The 21,959-nt window shown below is 46.4% G+C and overlaps 2 protein-coding genes across 2 annotated transcripts; one reads left to right on the top strand and one right to left on the bottom strand.

Moving 5' to 3' along the window:
• Positions 1-387: 387 nt before the first annotated feature.
• gemin5 (gem (nuclear organelle) associated protein 5) lies at positions 388-17,325 on the bottom strand. Its single transcript, XM_053647985.1, has 28 exons — positions 16,911-17,325; positions 16,668-16,822; positions 15,364-15,545; positions 15,038-15,189; positions 14,834-14,932; positions 13,663-13,795; positions 12,755-12,917; positions 11,716-11,928; positions 11,084-11,169; positions 10,902-10,984; positions 10,057-10,190; positions 9,738-9,811; positions 8,551-8,732; positions 8,207-8,346; positions 7,709-7,880; positions 7,372-7,587; positions 7,129-7,239; positions 6,508-6,630; positions 6,209-6,304; positions 5,454-5,591; positions 4,878-5,025; positions 4,669-4,788; positions 3,655-3,865; positions 3,254-3,511; positions 2,985-3,147; positions 2,479-2,890; positions 1,472-1,562; positions 388-763 (listed from the first exon to the last, which is right to left on the bottom strand). The coding sequence occupies exons 1-28, from the start codon at positions 17,050-17,052 to the stop codon at positions 581-583; spliced, it is 4,380 nt and encodes a 1,459-aa protein (XP_053503960.1). The 5' UTR covers positions 17,053-17,325; the 3' UTR covers positions 388-580.
• A 281-nt stretch (positions 17,326-17,606) lies between these two features.
• On the top strand, positions 17,607-20,335 carry mrpl22 (mitochondrial ribosomal protein L22). The gene is made up of 7 exons (XM_053647992.1): positions 17,607-17,652; positions 17,761-17,803; positions 18,232-18,358; positions 18,461-18,526; positions 19,231-19,308; positions 19,416-19,485; positions 20,064-20,335. Exons 1-7 carry the CDS (start codon positions 17,625-17,627, stop codon positions 20,270-20,272), a joined length of 621 nt encoding a protein of 206 aa, XP_053503967.1. The 5' UTR covers positions 17,607-17,624; the 3' UTR covers positions 20,273-20,335.
• Positions 20,336-21,959: the final 1,624 nt, after the last annotated feature.

Here is a 21,959-nt window from a genome sequence, read left to right as displayed (position 1 = left end):
TCCTCTCCTCATCAAGCCTCGGTATTAGCGGAGACGTACGATCGTTTCGCTCCGAATTTCCGCATTCCGTCATCGTTTATTAAAACTAGTAAACGAGGTTCCTACCGACGACCAACACGCGTCCATGCCCGATGTGTGTAGTGCAGCAGGTCGTTCCATCATGAAACGTTCGAAGCGTGTTTTATGGAAACGTTAAAGTAGAAATTGATGTGGGGTGTTTTTAAAAAAAATTGTATTTCTCAGGTCGGGGGCTGGAAGGAAAGAGACGTCGTCAAAAGCCGACTAACTTTCTATTAATTAAACCTAGGAGGGGGAGAAAACCCCCCCCCCCCCCCCCAAAACAGAACCCAAATCCGCACGTCATGCGTCAATTCGTATTTTGCTAGATTTACATCCCGCGTCTTTAACATTAAGAAATACACCACATCATTTCTGTTTGTGGGGGAAAAAAAAGGTTTTATTAAGGTACAGGCAATGTGATGTAATATAATATAGCTGACCGTGTGTGTGTGTGTAAGATTAATTTTACACATTAAACAAAACAAAAAAACAATGACGTATTTTATTCAACAGAGGATAACTAAGTGCTGCCGTGGATTTCTAAAGAGAATCTCTGCCGCGCTTTGTACAGCGAGCCCGAGGTCGCGTACGCCAGCAGTAAAGCCGAAGCCCTCTCGCGGTGACGGCGTGGAACCCCGCCGAAGTGCTGATCCGTGTACGAGAGGACGAGACAACATTCGAGCACGTCCGGGAAGGCGTAGTTCTGGAACAAAGAAAGAAATCCTCCGTTATGCAAAGAAAGAACGAGCGCCGAGAACGGGCGGGACCTTCCGAACGGTCCTGTGCCGAGTGGCGGAGAACCGGGTTACCGTGGTAACGGTGCCTGTTCGAGGAAAAAAAAACAAAAAAAACATTTCCATCGTTCATTTGACGGATTTATCTTCTACAAATCTGAGCGATTCCCCAACACGTGAACGTGACTGGACTGTCCATCACGCCGGGTGATCATCACGTACGCTACGCCGTGACACTCTCGAATCTGATTGGTCGGAAGGCGTGTATCGGGAAGTAGTCCAGACTGGAACGTGAACTGAACCGACGTATATTGATGCGCTTGTTCTAATACGTTCTCGTTCCTATAGTAACAGCAGCACATCATCGAAGACTGGTAATAAACTGATTTCAAAAACATCATTGAACAAAGAAAACATAATCGCTGATGTGGTGAAGTTTTTGACTGGAAGGAGTCTCCAGTGTCAGTGCTTTGAACAGTTTCCCAGCACAGGAACGTCTTCACGATACAGACTGAATTGGGCGAATTGATTTTCCGCCAGCTTTAATAGCAATCCTTTCTATTATTATTATTATTATTATTATTATTATTATTGTTCTTTAAAGTTTAGCAGGGATATTCTCCAACACCGTTACCCGAATAAGACGAACAGCACAAGCCTACCACCGGACGACTTACTTTCACGTGGTCAGGAATAGCAGCGAGTATTTTCTGATGCTCAGCGATCTGCGTGACCAGGACGGGAAAAGACTCGGCATCTGCAGAAGGTCTGAGAGAAACAGAAAGGAAAAGACATCAGCGTATAACCGGTGCTGTAGCAGTTACATCAAGGAGTAAATCAGCTCCTTTTAAGGACATGAAGAAGGGAAGCAGGTCAATTAAAATAAATAAATAAATAAATAATAATAAAAAAAACGTCAGCACATGGTCTGATTAAACTGAGGAGAGCAACGTGTGCATTTCGGGGTTGTAGAAGTGCTGGCGGTGGTGTTCGGAAACCATCATTTAATTACTGAAGGCACCAACTACCGTTAACTGATCATGCGCTGACGGCTGTAGAACGATCACCCGTCCGCGTTTCCGGTGAAACGACTGCCAACGATCTCCACGCCAACGAGTCTAGCCCTTCTTCTTACTTATTAGCTTGCCAGAAATTCCCTTTAAACATGTTCGTCAAACAGGAAGGAAACTATTGAAGAGAAACTCCTTTCAGATATTTTGACCTTGCTGTGACCTTGACCCGAATTAGATCTGAATTCAGTCCAAATCATTTCATCTGCTGGTTAAAGCGATAATTCCATAGAAATGCTCGTAAGATGTTACGTGATACGTGAACCTGATTGGTTAATCCTGTTTCACTATACATCAGCCGGTAGCCAATAAAATGCGACTCTAAGGGATTAGTTTGTGGGAAGTTTACGTACGGAGGCACTTTGCTGACGTTTTCCAATGGTTAGCGCAAAACGGCGCTATTTGGCGTGTAAAATAACGTACGTGTTTGACGTTAACTGCACGTAAATAAGTTATTTTAACCGTCTATTTCGGTGGGATGTATCGGAAGGACGGCTCGACGATACGACGACGTAAGATCGACATCGTAATCGTCGAGAAAAACGTGACTATGGTCACGTTTCCAGCTTTAAATCCTCTCACAAATATTTCATTTACAACATCGAGATCTTTACCTGGTCTCTGGATCTCCCCGTCCTTCGGGGGTGTTTTGCTCGTCCGTGAGATCGCCGGACTCCTCCTGAAGGTGGCGGTGTTGTTGGACCAGCACGGCCACTCTACTCTGGACGGCTTCTAAAGCTCTCTGTCTGGACTGCAGGGCGGCGTGAGGCTCCGAGAGAAGAACGTTCCAGACGTCCTCGCCTGGAGATCCTTCGGCGTCATCGAGGGCGGGTTCGCTCCCGTGAGCGGCGTCTCCGTTCTCTACCGGCGTCTGGTGGCCGTTAAAGCGTTTCACGCCGCCACTACATCCCCACCAGTTTCTATACATGAGCTGGTAACAGACAAGAGCTTCCAGACTCCGAGATGCGGCCAAGCTTCTTTCGTCGCTCTGCAGCTTCTGTTTATAGACCGCTACAGTATCCGTACCTGCGCGGGGGGGGGGGAGGGGGCGCTTTAAAACCACAAAACATCATAATACTCGAATCGAGCTCAAGTCTCTTCTTGCGAGCGATTCTCTTACCTCCAGGGAGGAGAAGCTGGCACATCTCGGCCATGAGAGGAAAACGATTGGCCTTGAAGACTCGACCCAAAGCTCTCAGAAGCTCCTCTACCAGCGAGCCCCAGTCACCCAGAAGCTCACTGAGTGCACAAAGAGCTACGTCCAAGGCCACGTGAGACAACAGCTGCAGAACGGAAGCACATCGCAGGTTTACATACGCATACTCCTATACGTCATGACATTCGTAGGAGGAGGAGGAGGAGTCTCGACACTTCCGTACTCCACAGTACCTGTTCTACGGGTGCTCCGGCAGTAGCAGGCGGGTTCTCCACGGTTCTCAGCTGCTGATGGAGCGTTCCGAGCCAGTCCGGATCTGCAGAGTCGAGCCCGAACACACTCCTCCACACGCTCTGTACGGCACCAAGGAAGCACTGCTCGTCGCTGGGTTTAGACCAGGCGTGACATGACGGCGAGGTCCAGGTCACCAACCCGGTGTGTGACAGTCTCTGAGTGAGGAGCTCACACACACAGAACACAAGCCTGTGACCCTAAACGGAAAAGAAGATAGGAGATATTGGGAACGTTCTGCACACACACACACACACACACACGAGCTTTACCTGACATTTACATCGCTGTGTATTTCTGCCCAACAACTCATTCCATTTACTAACCACCAAATCAAACTGACCAATAAGGTGTCTTGCATGCTGAGGATCTCTTGCGCTGCCAGCCAATCCTGCGAGTGCACGAGGTCTTTCGCACATCTCAGAGCGAGTGAGTGGCACAGGTCTCTCTCGCCGGCGAACTTCGCGAGGTTGGCGGCCGTCTTCAGCGACGTCACGTCCCCTTTCTTAGCGATGACCTTGGCCGCGTCAAAACCGGAGTCCGCGGCGAGATAGCTGTAGGAAAGCGACAGTTTGGACTTCAAGACTCAAGTATTTCCGTTTTTTTCCCCTCCCATCACAAGACACCTTTATACCTCTATTTCAAATATTAAATTCATAAACCTGGATACGAACATAACTTGGGGTCTCGTATATCAGCTGCGCGTGCATGCGTTTCTACTCGTACAACGTGATTCGCGCATGGCCATGGTGTATGTACAACACCCCCCTCTAGTGGTAGAAACGTGTAACTGCAGGAAACTCTTTTCTGTCCAGTGCAAATGTAATCCTTTTCAATTCTAGCGCAAATCAACAGGAGACTTGAGACCGTGTTTGGCATTTCCCAAACCACCATGAGCTGAATAATCGCACGCGTTTATACGCATTCATATCATTTCCAAATACTGCGGTGGATAAGATAACGATAAAGAAGGATTTTAACATCATTGCAGGGTTTTTAAAAAAAAAAAAAAAAAAAATGTAATTGGGGCAATTGAATGCTTAAAATAAAAACATTTTTTAAAAAGAATAATTTTGGATTCATTTCTTAGACAAACCGCCACTAGAAGTGCCGAATAAACCATTCTCCACTACTTCAGTGTCGGTAAAGTGACAAAGCCATGCCATGAACAGTCCTTTACCATATATGGTGAATCGGAGGCGTTTCTTTATGCAAATGAGCACGTCCATGAACAAGCACAGTAATTAAAATGTGTCGGTTTTATTAAAACTCGACCGCGTGCAGAGATTCAGAACCTGTTCTACACACGCTTTGAAAAACGAGACTTTTCCTCGATCGTGTCGATTTTTTCGCTCACCATTTAGCGGCGGTAGTGTAATGGCCGTCCTTCTCCAACACGGCGCTCCAGCTCATATAGAGATCCTTCAACACGGGGTCCTCAGGCTGCAGTCTGGCTTTGGCCAGGGCGATGGCTTCCCTGTCGATTAACCGCAAACTTTAGTCCTTTTTGAAATGCCGTAAAGCACACGAATAACCAGGTGAACGGTTTTAAAAAGCCGACTTCACCTGTAGAACTGGTGAGATTTGAGGAGGCCGATGGCTTCGTAGAGCTTGTGGACGGACACGAGGTGCGAGGCGGCTTTGAGGAACTGCTCCTGCATACACAGCTGCTTCACATAAGCCTCTACGGTCCTCACCCACACCTGATAACCGGCTAGAACGACCAGAAAAGAAACGATTACATGGCTCAAACCGCTCGTGTGGGCGGGGCTTAACGGCAATTGACTCAAATTGGCTAGTGAGATCTGGATCGACAGCTCAAGTGTCCAGCTGAGGAGGAGGATGAGGATAATGACGATGATGACGACGACGCCGCCGCTCCTGTGAGCTCTTCTCGAAAAAATAGTGGTGCGAGACTTCCCCAAACCTCAAATATTAATTACGGACTCATCCTAATACACCGACTCGGCAAGCGAGTCATTTCCACTAAATACAGAGAACCGCATACAGAACGCTCTCCAAAATCTGCGCCTCTTAAGTCTCTACTTCCTGGTCAGGGAGCTGTCCGTCCGTATCTCACTAGCCAATCAGAGCTGCCTGCTTTATATAGTGAGCGAGGAGAAGGACAGAAGGGACGCCTACCCGTAGGTGCTAAGCTCAGTAAGTGGTCAGTCAGCTGTCCTTTCTCTGTGGCCAGTTGTAGAGCTCCGATCAGGTCTCCTTTCCACAGCCTCAGATACATCATCGAGTCATAATGTCCTGCTTCCACGTGACTGTCCTCTGCACGAACAGAGCGAACAACCAGGGGTTTTAAAAAGGTGCGAGCTCTGATCGCCTCTCGAACGGTTCGTTCTGAGGAACTCGTGGTCAAAAGGCGTCGATGTCGGACGCTACACGCGGTCTGTTAGGAGACGTTCGTTTAACGGTAATGGAAAGAGAGTGACAAGCTGAGGAAAATAAAAAAAGAGAAAGGAAAAAAAACGAGAGAGAGAGAGAGAGAGAGAGAGAGAGAGAGAGGCAGGCCGGTGAGGGAAAGACCATTTATAGCTGCTATAACGTCCGTTTTCTGCGGACGTTCCTCAACGCTAAATGGTGTGAAATCGGCAAATTACTGCGCTGTAAAGACGAGCAAAACACTTCAGGGCGTGCCGATATTGGAAAACAATCGACTCTGGCTCGGTTACGGCCACGTCGTGCCGCATCACGCGATCGCTTCGTTGATCGTTTTCCTCTAAAAAAAAAAAACCCACTCCGTCTTTCAGGGCTTCGTTATTTGGAAGAACCTTTACGCGAGACGTCCCCGTTTCTGCTCCAGAAAACCGTTCCCTAGTACAGAACGTTAGCCTCGACGCTACGCCGCCCTCATGCTAACGACGAGAATGTATCGCATCTCTTACCTTCCTCCTGGAACATCCTGTACAGGGCTTGTCTGTCTGCGAATAAACCGAGCTGGATGTGTTCTCCGGTTCCCGGTACACAGTTCTCTGTCTGACCTGGAAGAGGAAGGAAGTGTGAGGCCGAGTCACAGAGTAACCGGAGGTCCCTCCGGGAATCGAAGGAAACGCCGCAATACTCGCAGGAGCTCGCGTTTTCTCGAAATTGACCGCGGACATGTATCACATATTATAGAAATGCCCGAAAGGAGCGTGATATAATATTTATGTCACATCGCTTCCTCGCCGATGCGCTCTCTGACCCTGTGTGTGTTTGACGGCGGCCAGCGTGAGGCAGTCCCGCTGAAGATCCTCTTTGGCTCGGTGGTCCATGGAGGTGCTGAGAGGCAGGATGGAGCGCGGCTTCCTCTTCTTCATGCTCAGATCTAGAAAAGCAAGACAAATCACGTTCACGTCCCAGCGTTTTCACGAACAGATCACGGGCTAAAAGTACCATCGAGCTAAAATGCTGTAAGAGAGGCGTTAGTACAGCGACAAAAACAGGTTCGTTCGTTTTCATTTGCAATGAGCGCTCATTTAAATCGAGATTCAGGTCTTTAGTCTTCATAAGAAGCCTTCTACGTCCTCCTCGTACCTTTATTAGACCCGTGTCCGAGGCCTTTTTCACGTATCAACAATCAGGACGTTTTCCCGATGATTATTTCGATTTTTATGGAGGTCAAACCTAAATACTGCTGCTTTAGTGCGTTCTTAAATCTATAGCGTAGGCCGACGTGTATGCGGGACAGACGGTGTCATATCAGGAAGGCCCATTAGAGGGCGCTGTATTACGTGTCAGAGGAGTGATGGAGATCTGTTTTTTAAGTCATGTTGTGTGTCTCGAGCTGTTAAAGAAAAGAAGAAGAAGAAAAAAAGAAAGAGACCTGATTTATCTTTCTTCTTTTCCTCCTTCTCTTCTTTCTTCGCAGTTAGAAAAGATTTCTCGCCGTTCACGTGCGCTTTCTCCGCGACTGGACCGGCGTCCTGAGACAAACCTGTACTCGAGATAAAAACATCTTTAGACATCCTAGAGAAATAAAATACGCTGAGAAAAATAAAACCCCCGTTGTGAGATGATGATGATGATGATGATGATGAGGAGGAGGAAGAGACGAGTGAAACGTTACCAGTGACGGCGGAGACGACGTGTTCTCTCTTCTCATCTTCTGCTTCATCCTCCGTCTGTCCTTCATCCATTCCGCTGCCGGTTCCTCCTCCGGCTTCCTCTCCCATCGGAGACTCGTCCTCCTCCGTCTTCGCCCCGCGCTTTTCCGCGACCTTCTTCTTCTTCTTGGCTTTCTTTATCGGTGCTTTCTTTTTCTCCATCTCCACGCGTCTCCTACCTGTGCCAAAAAGCGTTCCTTCTGATCAACTAGCCGGCACGAGCTTGCAGAAAAATCTGTCACGCGTCACGGAAACGAAAACTATTTCCGGGTGTAGATGGTTAGTGAGATTGATACGCACTCTTCGGAGGTCTGACGTGCTCCTGTTTGGACACGGCCCACTCCTGCACCGTGAAGTCATCAGCGCCTGTCCAGATCAGGTCGGGGTCAACGGGGGACCACTGCACACACAGCACGCGTCCGCTATGACCTCTGTAGTTACACACCGGCTCCTGCTTCGGCACATCCCACACCTGCAGCGGAGCACATCAACACACACACACGTATAGTTATATACATATATAACTAGGTAAGATAGCCAGGGTTCAATAGCCGAAGCCTTATTAGCGAGAGAGTCCGCTAGCCGGGTTTTCTATCAGGAAATCTATCATGTTGTAGTTATCATCAAACCAAATGAACACTACGAGTGACGAGGACAGACATTTCAAATCCATCGTTTTTAGTTTTACAGCAAGACAGCAGTCGCAACATAAACATCGCCAAATCGCCTAGAGGACGCTTTATTAATATCCGTGACCGTAAACTAAAAAATAATCTGTAAATACAAGAGTAGACCTGCCTGAGCTGTACCGTCGTAGCAGACCGTGACCAGGCGAGCGTCGTGGTGAGGACTCCACGCCAAGCCCGTGATTTTGTTGGTGTGACCAGACAGAGTGCGGAAGGCTTCGGTCACCGAGACCGGGCTCTCGGACGGGTTCTCTGTATTAAAATAACCAGATATTCACACACACACACACGCAAATTAAATCAGACATTCTCAAAGAAATGACCTAAAATACCTACGCGTTTACGTTTCGGTTGACGTATGAGACTTGAGAAATGAGTGCTAAAGCTGCCTTTGCACACCCCAACACACACGTATATGTATATGTATAGGAGGAGACACGGGCGTGTGGCGCTCACCGATAGCGCCGCGCAGGTCGTGGATGTAGATGAGGGCGTTACTGGAGCCAGAGGCGAGCAGGCAGTGCAGCTCCGGCTGGGTGGAGTGCTGATGGTGCCAGCGCAGTGTGTTGATGATTTTATGGTGCTGCTGCACGGTGCACAGAAGCGTCAGACTCGGCGCCTTGTACACCTCTATAGAGCTGCGAACAAATACAACAGCTTTGTGTTTCTTTGTGGATTAAATCGGCTCGTGCGTTTAAAAGAAAAAAACAAAAAAAAGAGCGAAATATTTCTTCCTACGCAATTTAACCGTGACGGTCGGTAGAACGTAAACGGAGCGAGCTACGGCCCCGGGCTATTCAAAAACAACAGTAAAAATTCTGAAACTTCCCTTACATAACACTCATTTCATAGATATATTTGGCTTTAACTAATATTATTTCATTGACAAACTGATTGTTATTGTTATTATGTGACGCTCACAGGACATTAGACAGGCAGAGCGTAACCTCGACCCCCCCTGCTGTCTGTTCGGTGAATTGCAATTTCAATTAAATCATCCACAAACTTTCATGTTTCCAAGCAATCTCATCTAATCAGTTGAGTTTCATTTGATTTATTTATTGCTTTCTTAAGGGAAAGATGCCGAGCCGAGCGTCTAATATCCGGGTGTGGGCGGAGCTAACTTACGAGCCAGAGAAACGTACCCCGAGCCAGAAAAAACGTCTGCATGAACTCAAAACGGAGCTTTTGTGGTCTTTAGTACGAATACGTCCTCCTTAAGGTTATCTATACGCTAGTGCGCTCCAAAACGATGACGTCATCCTGCACGTCTCATGAGATTTTCCATCCAATCAAACGCTTTCTAGAATCTGAAGTGTCCCGCCCCCGACACGATAAAAATCCACGCAACTAACCGTAGTCAAGTACGGCTTAGCCCAGGCTGCGAGGACAGATGAACACTACTGGCTATTTTTAAAGGGGGAGGAGCCACTCGATATGTCCCGCCCTGACTTCCTGTTTCAGTGGAGATTAGGTCAACACATCGGATAACGCAGGCTGGAATCATTTTTATCGCCTAGATAACCGTGTTTCCAGGAAACCAAAGCACAGTACGTGGGGGTTCGACTTCCTGATTAGTTTCGAAACAGGAAATGCATCCTTCATATAAGCGACTGTAAGAGCACCGCGTGGAAACCGCTCACCCGTCTTCGTTTCCGATAGCCAAGACTTTCCCATCCGGCTTCCAGCTCAGGTCTGTGTGAGGAGACAGTTTGTGCTGCGGATAACAGACCACACTTAATCAGCCGTACGCACAAAAAATTAAAACCACTGAGTGAATTACAATCTAAACTATACTGTTACACCCCCCCACCCCACCCCACCCCCCCTAGTTAATTAGGTGCAACATTGATTGCAGTTGCACTCATAATTCTAGCGTTATAATGATATCATTAATAAACCACATCAGGTGTGTGTGTGTGTGTGTGTGTGTGTGTGTGTGTGTGCACGTGAAGAGCTTACTTTAATGTCGTTTGTGTCGCAGATGAGTTTATCGATGTTGCTGGCCTCGTCCGACAGCTTCCACGGGTCATGCTGAAAGATAACGCCCTCTCCGGCACAACTGTACAGCGTGTAGTCCGGTTTATCTCCTGCACCTGAGAACGCACATACGAGGGACTGACCGGAGGTCGACCGATTGATGGGTTTTGCCGATTTGAAAAGAAAAAGTCCCCGCCCCCCCAAAAATAAACACCGATGCAGCGGAACGTATTTCTGGATCTCTGGTGACGTGCATGCGAATCTGCATCTTCTGCTGCAGCCTTCGAGAAGTCGATAAGAAGCCGAACGGAAGCGTATCGTCTTCCGTATCCCCTCAGGCACGCGCTCGGACCCACGCGTTTCGATTTACGCCCGGATAAACGGTCCCGTGAGAGACCCCCGAGGTGCGAGTGAAAACGCCGACGAGACCGAAGGGGCGGAGAGTAAACACATTAACATACACAAAACCCCTCGCCGCTTTCGCCACTGCGTCGGCGTCTCTCTCAGAACAAAAAGCAATCATCTCCTCCGTCCTCCGGCCTGACGACGGATAAAAAGCGAGAAGCGGTACGAGGCCACAGCCGGGCCGCAAATGAAGTTTCTGCTCCTCCGTTTCCCGGCAAAAATGCCCGTAAGGGAATGGGCTTGTACATAATCTCTCTCAATTACGCAGTCCGCACGAACGATGCTCCGGGCGACGCCGCTCCATGACGGATGATTATTGGCGCCGGTGCTATTTCAATATTTGCCGGCTCGGGAGTTAGGGTGTTATGGATGAACTGATGGATGGAAGAAAAAAAAAAAAAAAAAAAGAGAGAGAGACTCACCGAATGACAGAGGCGGTACTGGAGGACCCCAGTCCAGAGAGTAGACCGTTCTACGGTGGTACGTGCTGGAGATCTGTGGAGGTCTACACACACACACACACACACACACACACAGTCAAAAAACCTGCTATTATGCAAGATGTGTCAAAGATTTAAAGACAAACACGTGCGTGTGCTCTTACTTGTTGGAATAAACGTCATAGATCCCGACTTTTCCGTCGTCTGTGCCGAAAGCTAAAGATCCCTCCTTCACCGGATGCCACGCCAGCTGCCAAAGAACAGAAACGAATAAAGTCTGATAAGCAAATATTAAGGTCCAAACGTGAAAGAAAAGTTTCCAAGGTTACCGCTAGAGTCAAATCACCTTCTATTGAGTTTCGAGTTAGTTTAGTTAATTCGGTGAACAAAAAACAACGACAAATTTCCCAAAATTATCCGCTCGGAAGCCGGAAAAAAAATAAGTCACGCCTTCGAATCGTTTTCTCCACCCCCCCGATGGCGTATTTAATAAATATATATTTTGTACCGTCGTTGTGATCTTGCTAGGGGTGCGCGTCACCGATAAAAAACCCAGATCTTCCAAAACGACGGGGTTACGTGACGCTTTTTAACGAAAGAAAATCGGAACCCTAAGTAAAGTTTATTACGTTCTGTATTTTACGCATCTGTAATTCTGAGAATTCTTTAATACGCCACAAAAAAAAAACCCCAAACGTGTATATAATTCAAACGTTCGTATTCAAACGCTATAAACACAGCCGTAGTGTATCCTCTTGTGTGTTGCGGTGGTTTTTGCGTGTTTTCGGTGACTTACGGCCGTGACTTTGGACTTGATCCCCTGCCAGTACGTCTTGGTTTCGTACGGGTTCTGGATGGACAGGGTGTTCCACACGCGGATCATGCTGTCCCCGACCCCCAGCGCCAGGCGGCCCGTGGCCACCGGAGAGAAGCTCATCGAGTAAACGAAGCCTCCCATGGTGGGTAAAGTCCAGCAGCACTCCAGAGTGTCCAGATCCCAACACTTAATCTGGACACAGCAGAAACGCACACAACCAGACTGAAAATCTCACACCACCATTCATTACATCAACAGTTCTCCGCCATGCAGGTGATCCGGAACGCGTGGTAGGAAGTCTGAACGATATGAGATATTTATCCGCCTCAAGTTTCGACGTCTTGCGATGCTTTTCGGCTCGTCGCGTCTGTGAAGAGTGGTTACTCGACCTACTAGTTACTAGTTACTAGTTACTAGTAGACCTAGTTACTCGGTCTGACCAATCCCCGATCAACAGTTTCTGAAATACTCGGATACGGTCCGGGTCACGGGGCCGAGACACACATTCGAGAGCGCGAGTCGGCTACGGACGTATTCTACGAAATTTTCATGAAGACTCCTTGCGTAAATACGCCTACGAACGATTTACGAATAAATCCTTTCGTATTTGATAAACGGGGAAGTTACTCGATCGGCACTCTTTAGACAATACTCCGCTTTTCTAATTTAACAATAATAATAATAATAATAATAATATCTTCAGAACTGAATCAGAATCCTGAACAGTAACGTTTTCCTGCTGCCAACTCCTTTAATCTCTCTTACACACACACACACACACACAGCCATGAGCACAGCAGGATGTCCCCGCTCTGTAAATAAAAACAATTTAAAAAAAAAAAAAAAAAAGAACTGGGTTTTGAACCGAACAGTCCGTGCGAACTTCCTCGGTTATAACGATTCGGATTTACGTTAAAACTCTTCGTGGACCCATTCCTCCTCCAACGATATCGTACACGTGAGGATTCTCCAGCTAACGGACCACGACGTTACGGAAAAAGCCAACAGCGAATCTCACGTCTCTGTCCATGGACGTGCTGATGAGAAGCTCCCGGTCCGCCACGCACACGGAGCTCATGTTGAAGACGATGCGGCTGTGGTTCTGTCCGTCTGACGAGCTGCCCAGCAGAGTCCACTTCTGTTTGCCCGATTTGGTGAGGTCCCAAACCACCAGCTCTCCGCTAAACACACGGCAAAATATAAAAGAGTCATTCATGTGTTAATTCGAGTGTGTAGATGGGTAAGGTGAGCTCACAGATCAGGCGAGCCTGCTCATTAACAGAGCGCGTTAGGTGGACACACAGCAGTCTTAACCTCTTAACCGATCCCCTTTCGTCTGGATTTATTTATTTATTTAGTCTGGATCATATTTACGATTCTAACTTCGGCTGAACTAAGTACAAAGCTAGCGTACAGTGTGTGTGTGTGGGGGGGGGGGATAAGTATCGGACGCGTCAACATTTTTTTCAGTAAATATATTTCCAGTGAATTCATTCACGTGAAATTTTCACCAGACGTCAGTATTAACTCAAGAAATGCGGAAATATAAAGAATTCACAACGTTAAAGTCTATAAATAAAGTTATGTGTCATTAAGTGGAATGACACGGGAAAAAAGTACCGAACACGCTAGTTCTCGAAGGCGAGGTAAGGCAAAGAACTCGCTGAAATCTGTAAGTAATTACACCCCCTATCTGTGCAAATTAACATCAGCTGGGTTAGTACACTGATGGTCTATAAAAATGGTCCAATACGTATTATTTCCCCCACGGCTCGTAGAATGACGTTATATATGTTTCGTAAAGAAAAGCATCACGTCTTACCTTTAAACAAGTTACACTGTACATACGGACATGTGCTATACAAACACTACTAACCATGCTCTTTAAACACCGTAATAAACATCTAAAGAGCAAAAATTCCTGACCCAAAGCAGCTGGAGACGACTTGTGAAGATCTTCCTTTAGGCCAGTGCACCGTGAGCCAGAGTCTCTCCTTCACCCCGGGGTCCACTCCTGTGCCTCGCCTCTTCAGAAACGGCAGCTTCAGCGTCATAACACCTACAATACAGGTATGGATACGACGGTACACAGCGATAAAGAAACCCGAAATACGTACAACGTAAAGCGGAGCTTTCATATTATTCTAGATTCGTCGCACAAAGTGAAATATTTCAAGCCTTTTTTTTGTTTTGTTTTTACAGCTCACGGAAATGAAAAATCCAGCATCTCAAAATGTTCGAATCGAGAATTTATAATACAGAAATACTGACCTGAGAAGACTCTAATCAGATAATTAACTCAAAACACCTGCGAAGGTTTCCTGGGGCGTTAATCTCTCGGTCTGGTTCAGTACACGACCACAATCACAGATTGGAAGATGGAAGTCGATGTTGCGTTTCATTTGGAAATCAAGGTTCCAGAGTCTGGAGGAAGAGTGGAGGGGAACAGAATCCAAGCTGCTTGAAGTCCAGTGTGAAGTTTCCACAGGAAGTGATGATTTGGGTTGCCATGTCATCTGCTGGTGTCGGTCCAGTGTGTTTTCTCGAGTCGAGAGTCGATGCAGCGTCTACCAGGAGATTTTAGAGAGCTTCATGCTTCTATCTGCTGACGAGCTTTATGGAGATGCTGATTTCCTTTTCCAGCAGGACTCGGCACCTGCCCACAGTGCCAAAACTACTAGTGACTGGTTTTCTGACCGTGGTATTACTGTGCTTGACTCGCCTGACCCGAACCCCATAGAGAATCTACGAGAGACACCAGACCCGACAATACAGACGAGCTGAAGGCCGCTATCACAGCAACCTGGACTTCCAGAAGACCTCAGCAGTGCCACAGGCTGGTCGCCTCCATGCCACGCCGCACTGATGCAGTAATTCCTGCAAAAGGATTTAAAGCCTAGACCGAGTATCAGCGCATAAATGAACATACTTTTCACAAGGTCCACATTTCTGTAGTATAAAATCTTTAATCGAATATTTTGAGACGCTGGATGTTTGATTTCCGTGAGCTGTAAGCCGTAATCATCGAGATTAAAACAAAAAAAGGCTCGAAATATTTCACTTTATGTGTAATGAATCTTGAATATATATATCTCACCTTTGCCTCTTGCCGTGCTCCAAATTCGAACGGTCTGATCCCGACTACCTGAAGCAAGGTATCCACCCCGCTCGACTTCTGCCAGCCCGCTGGACACGTCTGCAGAGAAGGACAACAAACACGGCTGAGAAGGCCAGGAACTTTACACATCCGGCTGAAACGTTCAAATGGTATATTTATCAAAGCTTTGTGAAGATACCATACCAGCGTTGTCCTCAATTCGACTGTACAGCGTGTCCTCCTGGGGATCGGGACACCAGGCGAGAGCGTGGATCTCCTCTTCGTGACCGCGCAGTCGATGCATCACCTCTCCTTTCTTGCTGATGTCTATCAGTACGATCATTCCGTCCTTGTACCTTGGAGAGAAGATAGAGGAGTTTCAGAAGATCGCCGGGCAAAAGAAATGCCACGTTCGTTACTAAGGAAACATCGTGAACCCGGTAGGATTCATGAACCCAGAACCAGTCCATTACAAAGCATCAGAAGGATTCAAAAAGCAGGCCTACACACAGATCTAGAGGAGGTCTTACCCAATGGCGACGGAGTTCTCAGTGTGTGGCGAGCAGGACAGACAGAAGATGGTTCTGGGTTCGGGGAAGAAGCTGCGAGTGTCTCCTCTGCCAAGCCAGTGACACACCACAATCCCTTTCTCATCTCCCGACACCAGTAACGCTTTCTGCATCGGAGACCAGTGGAGGGCCGAGATGGTGTTCTACACGTACACACACACACACACACACGCACACAATTCCAGCACCACCACGTTGTATAAGCGAGAAGTTATCCAGTGTATAAAATGACACCCTACTTCCTAACAAGCACCAAGGTGCATTATGGGTACTCCGGAGATGCCAAGCGCACGCTCCACCACTTCTAAAATCTCTTTCACCACACTCCAATCACTTGCGATCGTTCCTTTTCTGGATCTAGCCGTGTACGTATACTCAGATGAGGCTCGGGGGTTCAAGTCCCAACACTGTTGAGGTCCCTTAACCCTCTCTGCTCTAGGGGCGCCGTATCATTTCTGACCCCGACCTCCTAACAAGCCGGGATATGTGTGACCAGTTATTATTATTCATTATTCAGACGCACCTACTATATACAGTAGTAGGCAAAACACACGTATTTCTATATACTATACAGTAGGTAAGTACACGGTTTGGGACGTAGCCCACGGCTTCAACCAGTCGTCTATTTGCACGTATATATCCCCGACGAATAATTAACCGCACTCTAAGCTTCCGTAAAATAACAAACGAAAACACCCAAAACCGTATACGGTACCATAACGAAGACGGACCCTACGTCGATACGTGAAGTTCTAGAGGGAACGCCGGACGGCATGGTGTGGGGAGGGAATGTCGGACGGCGTGGCGTGGGGAGGGGAGGGAACGCCGGATGGTGTGGCGTGGGGAGGGAACGCCGGACGGCGTGGTGTGGGGAGGGAACGCCGGACGGCGTGGCGTGGGGAGGGAACGCCGGACGGCGTGGCGTGGGGAGGGAACGCCGGACGGTGTGGCGTGGGGAGGGAGCGACGTGTGTAGTTAATCGATCTACGTTCTATAAAGATGTATAAACGGGAACATTAAACGAATATTCTAAAAGCGACTCATGTAAACGGCTTAATCAGAATACGGTCTTATTCAGAATAAGGTCAAACTAGATTAATGCCGTCCATCATGTAAACGAAGTCAATGATTAACTAAAAGATGAAAAGAAAACGAGCTACTGGATTTATTTTAATATAACATAAATATTATAATAATACTCAAGTGCAAGATGAGACAGAACTTCCTGTCCTGTACCGTACCGTACCGTACCGTACTAGTCTTACCTGGTGCACATTATGCTCCTCTAACACCAGCTTCTGCTCAACATCCCAGATTTTTATTGTCTTATCATCTGAACAGCTGGCGCAGATGTTTTCCTGACCATCATGTCTGCAAAATGAGAAGCCAGACACTCTTTCTGTGTGACCCCTCAGCTCACCTGTGGATGCAGAAATGATGACAGTGATGACTACAAGCATGGACCCAGGGATGAACTTGCCCAAGCACAGAGTCAGGAAACTTCCTACCGAGCACTGCAGCCGAGGATGCGCTCACTTTCAGCAGGTAAACTGTGTTTTTAGCTCCGAAGCCCAACACGCCGTGGCTGTTCACGTCGCTGCAGCGCGAGCAGTACCAGTTCGGCGAAGCAGGAAGAAACCTCTCGTGCATCCTGGCTGTTCTGAAGGCAAAGCGATTTCTAAAAAAAAGTCCAACTTCAACACCGAGACACTTCCAGCTCCCAGGCAGCAACTCACACCTTTCATTCACCCATGCTGCTTCCTTGTTTGCCCACCCGTCCTCTGTAAAAACCCGCCTCCTCACCTAGGATTGGCTAAAACTTCCTGTTCACGACAGTTCCCTAAACAGCATCCAATCACGTTGCGATGATGCACCACTGACCAATCAGGGTGCGGTACAGGAATGCGGGTGGGAACAAAACGATACGCTTTGCATCTCCATCAATAATGTCGTCTATCGATGAAAGGTGTCGCAAAAAAAATTCTATCTCTCTATAAGCTATATCAAATATGATCAAAATGTCATGTTTACTGGTATGAAAACTCAAACAAAGTACACTCTTAGAATACCAAACTTGTTAACTTATTGAAAAGTAACATTGTTACATTGTAAGTTTTTTTTTTTTTGTTGTTGTTGCTGGTCAAAATATCTTTCATACAAGCAGCTAACGAAAGCTAGTCATTTTGCGACACTGCCGGAAAAGGTGGTATTTTTGTTCAAACATGGCGGCCTCCGTTGTGACAGCGAGTGGTAAAAACGAGCTAGCATCCTGTATATCTATTTTAAGCGATTTGCGTTAGAATATTTTCTGATTAAATTAAATGTTTTGGGTTTCTCTCCCTCTCTCTCTCTCCACAGGTGCTACACTACTCGGTCGTTTGCTCGGACAAATCCCTTCAAGGTGTGTAAACTAATTCATCTCCTTTAGACAGCTAAGCTATCCTACAGAAGGTGTCCAGGCATCAAGGACAAAGATGTGACTGTTTTTAATATCAGTAGACAGCAAATTAAGGTCTATAGATGATATATATTATTAAATAAACATATATCTTATTTATTTAGGATGGGGTTTTTTGTTTTGTTTTGTTTTGTTTTGTTTTGTTTTTTAAATATCACCTTAAAAGTTAAGCAAGAAATAAAACGTTCATTTAAATGTATTTGTATGGATTGTTGTTTAAAATGAATCATAATATTAGTTGCTGTGCACTGGAGAAATGTGTAACGAGACATTCTGGTATTTCTGGTGCATAAAAGAATGAGAGGAGAGCTGTGGAACTTGAATGAGCGTTCTTTTCTGTGTGATGATGGCTGTATGTTCTTGTGCTCCAGGTTTCTCACGCCGTTCTCCCAGACATCCTGTCTTCACACCAGTACAGCATTAAACACCAAGAACTGGGAGAGGAAAAACCGCATCTTGTATCCGCCTCAGGAGAACGATGAGCTCCGCAGACCAGCTGTCAGTGACACCTTTTTTTTTTTGCTGTGCTAAAGTGATTTGAGTTATTTATTTTTATCTTACTGTTCTTCGTGACTTGTTTTTTTTTTCTCCCCCCGCCAGGAGATCTTTCATTGCAGACGTCAGATCAAGTACAGCAAAGACAAAATGTGGTACCTGGCTAAGTTGGTAAGAAACACAGCAGGACATCTGAACTATATATTTTTTCTTACGTATTTTATCCGTTTACATTTACGGCATTTTGGCAGACGGCCTTATCCAGATCCTTATTTAGGGCCTTGCTCAAGGGCCCAACAGTGGCAGCTTGGCAGTGCTGGGATTTGAACTCGCGACCTTCTGATCAATAGACCAACATCTTAACCGCTGAGCCACCACTGCCCTTATCCAAAGCCTTATGTATGAGTCGGAACAGGGTTATCGACACGCCTCCAACCGGAGAAGTGTGCGCTCGTCGAGAAATACGAGCTGCGATTATGACAACGTCGTGGTGTTCTCGTGCGGTGACCTCGTAATTGGGATATTTCCGACAGGATTTGAAGGCAGTGTTATTCCAGAAGTGTCCACGTCCTCTGTCGAAACTAGGGAAGTTTGAGAAATAGGGAAAAGGGGCTGAGCAGCGCTGCGACTAGAAAAAACAAAAAACAAAACCCAAAGAAACTATTCTGATCCGTTTCATGACAATATTACGAATCGTAGTTTTTCTAACATATCTTTTGAAATGATATCATTTATATAATTAATAGAAGATGACCAGGAACTCGAAGGAAGTTTGAAAGAGAGCTACCTGCTTTCCATCGTGAAGAGAGAACGCTTCAACACCGTCACTTTGTTCTTAATCAGCTAACGATGAGTTTCCTTCTTCTCGGTGACAGATCCGAGGCATGACCATCGACCAGGCCCTGGCTCAGCTCGAGTTTAACGATAAGAAAGGAGCCAAAGTCATAAAAGAGGTAACTGTGGAATCTTTTAACTGTACCTGCGTCGTCATACCCGATCACCAACCGGGTGGCGCGTTTAAAGCGCTGGAGCTGGATTAAAGTATGGTTTTGCACAACAGGTCCTTTTGGAAGCCCAGGAAATGGCAGTGAGGAACCATAATGTTGAATATAAATCCAATTTGTACATCGGTAAGTGTTTATATCATGTCTTGAAGTATCCTGTTTTATTTATTTATTTTTAAATAAATAAATGAACTCTGCTTGTGCGAAAGCTGAGAAATCTCTGCGGAGATTCATATTTCAGATCTTTGAGAAGTAGGCTCGTGCGATATAACGATTTGAATCGTCTCTCCACGATATTACACCGGTGACGTTTACTCCGACGATATCATATGACCCGAGCTGCCGATGTTTACGCGTCTTGCGTAGGAGCTCCGCAGTCTAACATCGGAGCAGGCGCAGGTGTTCTGAACTCTCCTGTATGAACTGACGCCACCTGGAAGCCCCGCCCCCTTAGCAGCAGTTAGTAGCAGTTCCCGACTACAATATTATTATTATTATTATTATTATTATTATTATTACACCTTTCCTAATGTCCTTCAACCCTGTCTTCTTTTCACTTCTTAACGATTGAAATTGTGAACAGGAAACCAAATCGATATCGCACAAGCCTGCTTCTTGTAAGGGTTACGCTTGGATGAGCTCGTCCTTGTAACGGCGATCGTAGGATCACGCCGGCGCTAACGTCTATCTTCTGTTCTCAACAGCCGAGTCGTTCGCGGGTAAAGGCCAGTACCTGAAACGGATCCGTTACCACGGCCGAGGCATGTTCGGCATCATGGACAAGGTGTACTGTCATTACTTTGTGAAGCTTGTGGAGGGCACGCCTCCCACGGCGGAGCAGAGTACGCCGTTTGACCAGGCCAAGGGCTACGTAGAAGAGCTGAAGAACCGGACCATCATCTACTCTCTCTAACTTAATAATCCTACAAGAAGCGTTCTGTTTATGTAAATAGTACCGGAATAAAATGATTGAAAATGTACGAGTTTTTAAAAAATCATTTTGTGAATATTTATAGATTGTGTGTGCATGCGTGTGTGTGTGTGTGTGTGTGGGAGAGAGACAGTAAAGCAGAACATGCCGCAGAACCTTCATGGCCGACGCTGCTCTGCATGACATTTTAGTCCATGACATTCTTCATTAGCTGGATGATGAGTATGGCCTCTGCCTTTTTCCTCAACCACTTCATGGCACTTTTCTCCACGATTTATATTGCCACGTGCCCTTTAGCTTGATCTCGATTAGACTTGTTCTGCTTTCAAATGTGGACAGCAGAGCAGCTGATTTCTTTAAAAAAAAAAAAAAAAAAATCCATTAAAATAAAACCTGCCACATTAGACGATTCACCAAAAGCCTGCCTTTTTTGAAAAGGCTGAATTTCTTAAGCTGAGCTTAATTGGATAACAACCTTATTATTGCGTGAGATAATAGCAGTGACCGGAACATTCCGAATCATTTTGACTGTGACGTTAATACATTGGGGGTGGGGCGGGATTTGTGAAGGAAAAAAAAAATTCGCAAGCGAGTTTAAAACAAAAAAACCCCCGAACATTCCAGTTATTTCTGAATTGTGCGGCTGATTCATTTTTACGATCTGTACGGCAGCAGGGGGCGTGTCCTCATGAATCCACATGATTTCCATTCATTAAGGAAATGACTCTGATATTTAGAGCATACCTCTGTATCTGATACGATACGACACGTCTTCTCCGATCGATACGTGACCGGCTTTGTTCAGAATCACGGATAGGCTTCGAGTTCATTTATGAACGCTGATGGCGTAGAGAAGGACCATTTGAAAAAGGATCGAATTCAAATTTTATCAGTCACACACACACACACACACGCAACCACACACAGTACGACGTGCAGTGAAACGCTTTGTTTTTTCCCCCGTTTGGAATGTAAAGTAGAATTGACGTAAAGCAGAATTTTACTTGTTCACGCGGTCCCGCCAGGATTCCGTGATTTTTCGATCACGGAAATGAACGCGAAATCGAGCGATATTGGGAGGAGCTTGCGGTTTTTCAGGATTGGCGCAGGTTTTCCGCAGGTTCGGTCCGAGACGAGGTGTTCGGTCGAAGCCGTCTTCGATTCACGTGCGTCGAACACGGGTAGCGCTAAAAGGTCGCGTTTACCGACAACACTGCGAAGGAGCGCGCAGAACAATTTCGTGCGACTGCGATTGCGCCAATTCGAGTAGTTTTCCACAGAAAAAAGCATAAAAAAAACTCCAAGGAATCCTGTACGGACTGTATACAGATAGAAAAGGAAAAGCATAAGGGATGTAAGAGATGTAAGGTGGAATAAAGTGCAGATATGTGCAGTTGTTTGTGCAATATAATGCTCTACTGCATTATATCGATTCAGGGCCAGAACGGCTTGTGGGAAGAGGCTCCTCCTCTTTCTCTGTGTTGGCCTTCAGCTTCACCTTTCTAGCATGTTAAATTATTTACACATCAATTAAACCAATATGAATGATGTTTCACACACCAGTCGTGGGTCCTTTTCCGGTAATAACCCATTTATTCATCGTTGCTTTTTAAACAGGCGCACTGATCCGAATCGTCGGTTGTTACGCCCCTAATGGAAGTTTTCACGA

This window comes from Ictalurus furcatus, chromosome 18 (assembly GCF_023375685.1).
Source record: "Ictalurus furcatus strain D&B chromosome 18, Billie_1.0, whole genome shotgun sequence".
Lineage (NCBI taxonomy): Eukaryota > Metazoa > Chordata > Actinopteri > Siluriformes > Ictaluridae > Ictalurus > Ictalurus furcatus.
This window is presented reverse-complemented; position numbering and strand designations above follow the sequence as displayed.

Coding starts and splice junctions, on each gene's coding strand:
- gemin5 (XM_053647985.1), bottom strand. CDS start 17,052: ATGCACGAGAGGTTTCTTCCTGCTTCGCCGAACTGGTACTGCTCGCGC. Junction 9,812..10,056: donor GCGACACAAACGACATTAAA/GTAAGCTCTTCA, acceptor TGTTATCCGCAG/CACAAACTGTCTCCTCACAC. Junction 6,631..7,128: donor AAAGAAGAAAGATAAATCAG/GTCTCTTTCTTT, acceptor TTGCTTTTCTAG/ATCTGAGCATGAAGAAGAGG.
- mrpl22 (XM_053647992.1), top strand. CDS start 17,625: ATGGCGGCCTCCGTTGTGACAGCGAGTG. Junction 17,804..18,231: donor CTCGGACAAATCCCTTCAAG/GTGTGTAAACTA, acceptor CTTGTGCTCCAG/GTTTCTCACGCCGTTCTCCC. Junction 19,309..19,415: donor GAGCCAAAGTCATAAAAGAG/GTAACTGTGGAA, acceptor TTTGCACAACAG/GTCCTTTTGGAAGCCCAGGA.